Below are 10,162 nucleotides of genomic sequence, written 5' to 3' on the forward strand. Positions count from 1 at the left end.
TTAAATAAGAAGCCAACATTTGCTACTTGGCAGTTACGCTAGGCTGGGAGTTCTGGCACCACAGGAGCCCTATCATTCTCGTGATGGAATTTCTGGGATCAGAGTAATTTGGATTATTTTGGATGGTTGTCTGTCCTCCCCTTTGAGAACTCACCTGGAAATGACTGTGACAGGCCTTGGGTTCCTACTATCTGTGGCTGGGTGCAAAGACCAAATCATTTGTCTCTTTGTTTTGGAAAAGTGCCGTAAGATTCCAGAAACAAAAACAGAAATTGCTGGAAAAGTTCAGCAGGTCTGGCTGCATCTGTGGGGGAGATCAGAGTTAACATTTCGGGTCCAGTGACCTTTCTTCAGAATCAATAAGATTCCAATTGCTTTTATCCTGTGCTAATTCCTGGTCACATAAGTATTTGTTTCTGATAAAATTTATATGAGACTCCTCTGTCAGAAGTTACAGAAGTGTTAGCTGACAGAAGGAAACAGCCAGCTCTTTATGCTCATCTAGTGTTGCCTAGATGCAAATGTAGGGTGAATATGCTCTGTGATAGACTCCCAAGATTTGTGTAGAATTATAATATGCAATTTCTGGCTTGGAGAGAGGGAAAGTTATGCACAATACTGTTTCTGTTAGAAAATGTTGGATGTGTAAGGGAAAGGTGAGGGACGCCTACAAGAACTCTCAAAGAAGTTCCTGCCTTATTCTGTGTCAGTAACTGCAGACTGGACTCACAGTCACTTAAGCCTTAAACTTGAATGTTCAACTTCTATTTCTCCAGTTCAGAAATTAATAGTTGCACCTTTTTTTGTGTACAGACTGCTCAGTTGACTCATTCTGATACTTTGCCATTTATGGAAAGGGAAAATAGGCATCTGCCATCTGCTAATTGTACAGATTTGGATTGAGGGATGCATTTAAAGGCACACCTCAGCTTTTGGTGTGCTTGCATGTGCTTAACTGCACTGACCTTAATTCTTCAGCATCCCAGGAATACTAAAAGAACCGGAGAGGGGGACGGGTAAGCAAAAGCAGTAAGTTGCATGGAAACGAATGGGAATAGAAGCTGACAAGTCTCCTAGACCTGATAGCTTGCATCTTAGGGTCTTGGAGGAAGTGGTTGTAGAGAACAGAACAACAAGTATAACACCACTGTTCAAAAAAGGTGAAGGATGGGAAATACAAACTGAGAACTTATAGATTCGTCTAATATCTGTCATGTTAGAAAATGCTACAATCTGTTATATTCAGGAGTGAAATAGGGATATAGCTTAGTTGAGTATGCAAAAAGAGGCAGATGGTGTCTCATGTGGGAAAATGTGAGGCTGTCCTCTTGAAAGGAAGAATAGAAAGTCAGATTATTACAAAAAAATAGAGATAATGTAGCATGCTGCAGTTTAGAGGGATCTGAATGTCCATGTACGTGAATCACAAAATGTTAACATGTGGACACAGCAAGTAAATAGGAAGGAAGGCAAATGTCTCCCATTGAAGATCAAGAAGAGGAATTTCTTCTCACATAAGGTTATTAGTTTTTGGAATTCTGTGCTGCAGAGCGGTGGAGGCTGGGGCATTTAATTTATTCAATTCTCTGTGAGACAGACGTTTGTCAATAATAGAGTCAAGGACTATGGAAGGCAGGTAGGGAATTGGAGTTAAGGTCACAATCGGATAAAACATGATTTTAATGAATGGCGAAGAAGAATGAAGGAGCCTAATGGCCCTGTCCTCCACTTTCTTATGATTTTGTGGCCATTGTAGGATACTGTACATGTAACGTGTTTATGTCTTGTAAACCCTTTGTGCAGATTCTCCTGCGTATGAAATCTTACTTGTAGAAATATTAATAAGCATTGGTGTCTCAGAGAGGAAGGGGATTTGCAAATTCGTCTTCTAAGCTGTTAATTCAAGAAGTTCTCATGAATTTGTTGAAAACAAATACTGATAGTTTTGGGTACCTGAGAAGAAGGTTCTAGACTCGAAACATCAGCTTTCCTGCTCCTCTGATGCTGCTTGGCCTGCTGTGTTCATCCAGCTCTACACCTTGTTATCTCTGATAGTTTTGGGTACCTGATATATGACTGGATTGAAGTCACCCACATCCGTTTGGGAAGTTAGACAAGGTATTTGTCACAGAATTTTATGTATACATTCTATACAGGTATTGGTGTGCATTTATAAAGAATAGAAAATCTTTTTGAATGAAAATTTATGTTAATCTGACACAAGAGTTAAATAACAATTCGGCTTAAACTTGCAGTGCAATGGAGATGATGGTTTGTAGTCTTAAAATATTGTACTTCTCTTACAGCTCTGCAGCTTTCCACAGAGAACCCCCAGTGTGTCCTTCCAGATAACAAAGTGATTATATGTTTTGGAGAGGAGTTTCCTGACATGAAACCCATCAACAAAAAATTAATTATAGTGGAGGTAAAGGAATTTATTACATTGGAGGGGATGGCGGTGATGTAGTGACAATGTCACTGAACAAGTAATCAGAGTCCAAGGTTAATATTTTAGGGGCATGAGTTCAAACCCCACTGCAGAAAATGGTGAAATTTGAATTCAGTACAAACCTGGAATAAAAAGCCAGCCCAATGGTGACCGGAGCATTGCTATGTATATATTGATTGTTGGAAAAGTCTATCTGGTTTGTTAATGTTCTTTTAGAGAAGGAAATTTGCCATCTTTACCTTGTCTGACTTACATGCAAGTCCAAAGTCACAGCAATGAAATTGACTCTTCCTTCTGGGCAGTTAGGGATGGAAAATGAATGCTGGCCGAGCTAGCGATTCCCACATTCCATGAACAAATAATAAAAAAAGGGCAGATGAGATTCCTGAACTACCTGCTGCAAGGATCATCTTAAAAGCATTTTTACCAATGTAAAATTACTTAGTTTTTACAAAATAAAAATGGAACATTTTTCTGCCTACTTTGCAGATTGAACAAATGAAAACAAAGCATATTTTGCAAGCAGTACTTCAGTCAAGGAATTATGATAACAACATCCACCTTCAAATTTCCAATGAAACAGCAGAAGATAAATTGTCTGGGATTCTTCATGAACTTTGTATGAATAGTTTTGGCTACCCAAGACCTGCCTACAGTGAAAACCAGCAAATAAGCTGAGAATAACATAAACAAATCTCCGTTTCAGTGACTTAAGGACTTTTGCGTAAGTCGGTAGCATTAAGAAAAATGCTCTTTGCTGGATGTCAGTAATTTTGCTAAAGGACTCTGAATTCCTAATCATCCTTGTTGGCTGAATGCAGCTTTGCACTGCAATTAATATTTTTGTAACAATATTGCATTTTGTAAAATAATCGTATATTTTATAAAAGTTTATTTTTCACTGTGAAGACCAGTTTATTATCCACAGAAGTTTATAACAGAAGGCATTGAACAGGAATCTAATGCAATACTGTTCATTACTGTCATGACACTTACTATGTAAGAAATATTTATTATCTGCAGAATAACGGATGTCTAGGAGGGACTTGCATAGGTTTATTATAATAGGTTCCAAAAATTTACCTTGAATCTAGTTTTGAAGTAGTGCTCGGGTATAAATTGCCTCACAATTTTAATACCAGTTTGGCTTTTGAAGAAAACAGGTTGAACATTTACATACATTGCAATCTTGCATGTTATGTTGTGCGTTAATTTGCAGTTACTTTGTAATATTGAATATAGGTACTGACGTTGGTTGTAAGTGTGGAAATACAGTTTGAGTTGAACGCAGGCACATTTCTGTAGAGACAATTGACTTCAAAAGAAAATCTGGCATTTATATCAGCACTTTTATGAGCTCAGGATATTCCAAAGTGCTTTAAAACCAATGAAGTACTTTTTTTCGCTTGAACTGTTATAATGTAGGAAACACAGTAGCTAACATATCCGTGGCAAGCTCCTGCAAACTGCAGTGTGATATTAACTAGATATTTTACTGATTTAAGGATAAACAGTATTTTGAACACCAGGGAGAATTCTTCTTCTTTGAAACAGGATGTTTCTACATTCACCTGAGAGTACAGTTAGGACCTTAGTTTAATGGCACCTCTGATATTAAACACAAATTATACTCTTATTTTACTGAGTTATCAGCCTAATTTTGTACACCAACACCCCTGGAGAGGGTCTTGTACCTGTAAATTTCAGCGGAAGAGGCATGAAAGTTATCATCCGCGCTATGGCTGTGAGCTAAATAGTTGCTGTATGCATCGAATCTCAGAGCTTCCTTACTATTGGACTATTTATGTAATTATCCAATTAGTTCATCTTATTTGATAACAAAGGTATCTATTCCATCTTAATGTGCTAAAACCGTCACAAATATCCTTCAAACTTAATTTATTTTGCTAGCTGAGAGGGGGAGATAAATTTAGAAAACATGGAAACTGTTAAAATTAAGGAGCAAATAATCTCTTCATTGTTTTCAGTTCAGACAGACACATCTAATTCTGCACGGGTCTCTTTTCTTCGTCCTTTTTTCCGAATTCCTGCGCTGTTACTTCATTTTACATCACCTCACAGTGAATGTGCCATTACAATTCTGTAAAACCTTCCCTTAAATTGGCTGATACTAACTACTCTGAAAATCTATGGGACTGAAATATTATTAAATATTGGTACAAGTTGCATATCAATTTCATAATTTGTGGGTATTTTTCATGGATTTTGAGCATTCATTTTAAACATATAACACAGACATTCAATATGATCATAGCTGGTCATCAAACTCAGAACTCTGTTACTGCTTTCTCCCCATACATCTTGATCCCTTTGACCCTAAGTATTATATCCAATGCTTTCTTGACAACATTTAATGTTTTGGCCTCAACTTTTTGCTATGGAAGAGAATTCATCACTCTCTGGATGAAGAAATTTCTCATCATCTCAGTCCTAAATGGACTGTATTCTTAAACTTTCACATTAACTTCATTGCTTCAAAGAATTAACTTGAAGATACCTTAAAAATATTGGTATATATTTTTTAACCAGTGTTGGTGCAATACAAACACAAATTTGGCATTTGGCTGATTAGAAAACTGTATTCCTTTGTTCATGTTTTTAGCATGGATACTAATACTTCTGAAGAAATGAAAATCAGAATCTGGCATTTAGTATGGACACATTTAAACATAATTATTACTTAGAATGTACAAGACAGAAAATAGCCATTCATATCTATTCTGGTGATTCGGGTCCATGTGAGCTGCTTCCCACCTTATTTTATCTACGTTTCTATTCATTTTTCCCTCATGAACTTATCCAGATGTTCCTTTAATGTATCTGTGCTATTTGCCTCAACCACTCCATGTGGTAGTAAGCTTTTCATTCTCTGAGTAAAGCAGTTTCTCCTGAATTCCTTATCAGATTTATTGGCAATTTATATCAATAACCCTTAAACTCTACATCAGTATTGCTGATCAGAAAATAAACCCTTCTTCAGAAAGGGTCTAGGCCCGAAACGTCAGTCTTCCTGCTCCTCTGATGCTGCTTGGCCTGCTGTGTTCATCCAGCTCTACACCTTGTTATCTCAGATTCTCCAGCATCTGCAGTTTCTACTATGTCTGAAACAATGTTGATTACTACAAGGTCTCTGTGTTTAAAGATTTTGATAGTTGGCTCTATAATGCTGATATATGGGACGTACTTGGGAATTGTTACTTAGAACATTGATTACAATTAATAAGTCCAGTATACAGCACAAAGAGATTAGATATTTTTGTGCATGTATGTGAGAGGGAAAAAAGACTTTCCTATTGCACTTATGTCCAGGTTGCCAGTGCATGGTCTGATGTGAAATAGCTGATTCTCAGACAAACAACTTTGAAGATTAACTGATACTGGATATTCTGATTAGCCAAGGGCAAATAAACACATTACTCTGGTGGCAACACTGTGTACAATGCAATTGTCATGACATTAAGTCCTTTGCTGGTGTATACTGGATGAACTGTCCTAATCAGCCATAGCATTGAATAGTGAAAACCTGTAGCACAGTCTGTTTACAAGAGGGACAACTGCGCTACCAATACAGCAGTGTTAAAGCAACTGTGTTGTGATTTTAATTACTCCGTGTGCTCTCAGTTAGATTATAGGCTCCAACTGATTTGAATTTAACCGTGTTAAGCTGTAGTTTTGCTGTTGAGCCGAACATGGCTTTGGTCCAATGTGTTTATTGTGGTGATAACATAGGACAGAAAGTACCTAGAGTTCAACAGTGCTCACTCAGTAATAATGACTATGTATTGACAGGTGGTCTTTACCCATCCTTCTCTTCTAAAAAGTATCTAGACTTCATCACCATTCATCATTTAAGAATGACTGTTATTTTGAGATGATGACAATATTACTCTGCTCCTCTTTCTTAAAATTCAAATCCGGTTAAAGTCTTTCAGCACTTATTTCCTTCTTTTGTATTTTCACTCAATTCTTTAAATGTTTTTTTTTCTCCATTTCTAATTTCAAAGTAAGAAAACATAGCCTCTGAACTGGACTGGTGATCATGTAAGAAGAAGCTTTGCCTCAATGGGTCAGAGCCATTCAGGGAGCCTCAGGCTTGATCCACAATCTGGGCTGAGTTCATTGATCTTGATGGCAATAGTAGGACTAAACATTGCCTCCTCTTGATTTTAGGGGAAATTAGCCAGAGTCTATGTTCCTGATCATTGTTAGTGATTTCTGTACTGTAGTTGTAGGAGAGATCTAGCTTGGCTGTCATGCCCTCTCGAGTTAAATACTTAGCGAGATTGTTTTGATTAAGATTTTAGCTTGAACTTTTGCAAGGCACAATGCACCTGTGAAACCAAAGTTTTGTCAGGAACCACCAAGGAAGACCAGAATTTTTGAGAATGTAGAAACAGAAAAACAGTAGCAAAACACCCTTTATGTCTGTGTATTCATACCAAGCAATCAGCATTCACCTTCAGAGGTAACATTTTAAACAATAGTAAAATGTGACCTTTTACCTCCCTCCTAGTTAATGATTTTATTTTATAATATGCACAAAGTAAATATTTGTTTATAAAACATATCTAGGGTCTAATTCTTTAAAAAAATAGTAACAGGATCCTGTTCTTTGCAAAGTGCAAGTTTATGTCCGATTTATATGCCAATTGTACTGTTTGTTCGTCTCCACCAAAAGCATGTGTATAAAATTCATTCCAGTAGAGTGGAGGAAACCTCAATCACCTTGGCATGATGTGCAAGTTCCTCTGACTATCAAATCTCTTTTTCTTTGACCTTGGCTATATGGGGTGGAGTTTGGTTCTTACATATGTGTGAAACTGAATTTTGGGCAGACGTATCTTTGTCAGGAATTTTATATTTTACATTATTAAAGTCTGTTAAGCAGGATTATTATGGGAATTGGTTACATGCTTTAAATCTGCCTCATCCACTTGTTGCAGTGAAATAAAAATATCTACCAATAGGTTAAATGATTTGTATATATACAGAATCCCTATTGTGTGGAAGCAGGCCATTTAGCCCAGACCCACCCCCCTACCCTGTCCCTGTAAGCCTGTATATCCCATGGCTAATCCACCTAGCCTGCACACTGTGGGCAATTTGGCATGGCACATCTAAGGACTGTGGGAGGAAACCAGTGCACCCAGGCATAAGGTGAATATGCAAACTCCACACATAGTCACCTAAGGGTAGAATTGAACCCAGGTCCCTGATACTGTGAGGCTGTAGTGCTAACCACTAAACCACTGTGCCACTCTTTATCTAGCCTTGTAGGGTTAAAACTGTTAACTGTGCTACCTTGGCCAGAGGTTGCTTTGAACAAGCACAAATTAAATTGAGGTTAGTGTGGGCTTGGGGAGGGATAGAATAAGACCTTGATAACTTTCTTTGACTGCATGAAGGCTACATTTCATTGACTGCAGAGTATACTTGTTTTAAACATTTGTGAGTCAAGTGCCTCATGGCCCATTATACAATTGATACTGGATAGGTTTTGTAAAGATAATTTACTACTTTGTATATTAGATTTTTCTGTACATATAATGCTGTAAATAAACATGATCATTTTCAAAAATATTCCTCCATTCTGTGAATTCGTTTATGTTGTGAATGAGAAGGCTGCCTATAATTCACTGGCTTCAATGAGTAAAACCGGGGACTTCTGGTTGTATTGAAGTATAACTATTATTTGATTATGGCATTCTTATTTTAGTCATGTCCACACATTGGCAAAGAGATGAATGAAGTCCTGATAAATAGACACTTGAGTTGTATCCTAAACATCTATTCTGCCAAAATTTCAAAGCACGTGATGACTGAACACATTTATCACAGAAGTATTACAGCATAGAAGGAGGCCATTTGACCTATCATGCCTGTACCATCTCACCAAACGAGCATCATTACTTGGTGCTGATCTCCTTCTTTCTCTCCGTACCCATGCACGTTATTTTTATTTAAATAACCATCCAATGCCCTCTCGAATGTCTCCTGCCTCCAACACACATCCAGGCAGTGTGTTCTGTAACCTAACTACTTTTGTGAAAAAGGTTTTCCTCACTTCACTCTTCCTTCTTTTGCAAATCACTTTAAATCTACTTCCAATTAAATCCATATTTATGAAGGAAAAGTAATTGGATGACAATACATTAATAACATTAGCCCTGTAGGAGTACTGTTGATAATTCTTACACTCAACAAATATTCAGTGTGTAGAAATTTCTGAAAGTAATTATTTCTAAAATTGTATGATTACTCTGCATACAATTAGATACTCCCTTTGATTTCTAATTATTCATGTTATTTACTGCCAAAATTACGTCACCTCTGAGTTATTACAATCATAGTGTTTATCTGTAGAGTTTTAACTTTCTCATTGAAAATTCGAGGGAATGAAAATTCGAGGGAATCACCATTTGTAGGATATCTTCTCTTAAGGAATCTTTTAATGTAGTAACTGGATTAGCACTGTTAATCTTGCATATCCTGATGCAGATGATGCAGTAGATTTGAGTGGATTACCTTCCCTACCAGTTAGCTGGAATCATGTAAATTATGTGGTCATACTTGTAGAAACATACACTTTGGTCCAACCAGTCCATGCCGACCATAATCCCAAACTAAACCAGTCACACCTGCCTGCACTTGACCCATTATCCCTTCAAACCTTTTCTATTCATATACTTATCTAAATGTCTTTTAAACATTGTAACTGTACCCACATCCACCACTTCCTCTAGAAGTTCATTCCACACACAAACCACTCGCTGTGTAAAAAAGTTTCCCATTGTGTCTTTTTAAAGTCTTTCTCTTCTCACCTTAAAAATATGCACCTTATTCTTGAAATCTCCCACTCTAGGGAGAAGACACCTTATCTATACACCTTATAACTTTATAAACCTCTATAAGTTCACCCCTCAACCTCCAAAGCTCCAGCAAAAAAAGTCCCAGCCTATCCAGCCTCACATTATAACTTAAACCATCCATTCCTGACAACATCCTGGTAAATTTTGAATCAGATAGTAGGAACTGCAGATGCTGGAGAATCCGAGACAACAAGGTGCAGGCTGGATGAACACAGCAGGCCAAGCAGCATCCTGGTAAATCTTTTCTGAACCCTCTCCAGTTTAATAATATCCTTCCTATAACAGGGCGACCAGAACCGGACACAGTACTCCAGAAGAAGCCTCACCGACGTCTTATACAACCTCAACATAGCATCCTAACTCCTATACTCAAAGGTCTGAACAATGAGGGCAAGTGTGCAGACAGAAAATGTGTATGCAGTGTTTGACTTTAAAGCCCATGTGAAACCGACAGTCTTTTTGTTGAAGAAGCAGTAGTACATTGCATGCACCCATTTAAAAAAGAAGATTCATTTGAAAGGTACTAATGTTAATGGTATTCAAGTAGAATTCTTGAGAAGAGCTTGAAAATTCTCAAGAAAGCTTCTAAATAATGATGGAAGTATAAAAGGTTCTTTGACAGACAAAATAGCAACATCTGGCCATGGGTACCCGCATGGGCCCAAGCTACGCCTGCCTCTTTGTAGGTTACGTGGAACAATCCCTCTTCCGTACCTACACCGGCCCTAAACCCCACCTCTTCCTCCGTTACATTGATGACTGTATCGGCGCCGCCTCGTGCTCCCACGAGGAGCTCGAACAGTTCATACACTTCACTAACACC

The 10,162-nt window shown here is 37.7% G+C and overlaps 1 protein-coding gene across 4 annotated transcripts in view; it reads left to right on the plus strand.

Moving 5' to 3' along the window:
• irf8 (interferon regulatory factor 8) overlaps positions 1 to 8,048 on the plus strand; it is a 28,446-nt gene extending 20,398 nt beyond the window's left edge. For all 4 annotated transcript variants that reach the window (XM_048605733.1, XM_020520283.2, XM_048605735.1 and 1 more), the window contains 2 exons: positions 2,307 to 2,425; positions 2,939 to 8,048. In XM_048605733.1, coding sequence (XP_048461690.1) covers positions 2,307 to 2,425; positions 2,939 to 3,127 — 308 coding nt within the window. In that variant the 3' untranslated portion in view covers positions 3,128 to 8,048. The remainder of the gene's footprint in view (positions 1 to 2,306; positions 2,426 to 2,938) is intronic.
• Positions 8,049 to 10,162: the final 2,114 nt, after the last annotated feature.

This window comes from Rhincodon typus, chromosome 15 (assembly GCF_021869965.1).
Source record: "Rhincodon typus isolate 14 chromosome 15, sRhiTyp1.1, whole genome shotgun sequence".
Lineage (NCBI taxonomy): Eukaryota > Metazoa > Chordata > Chondrichthyes > Orectolobiformes > Rhincodontidae > Rhincodon > Rhincodon typus.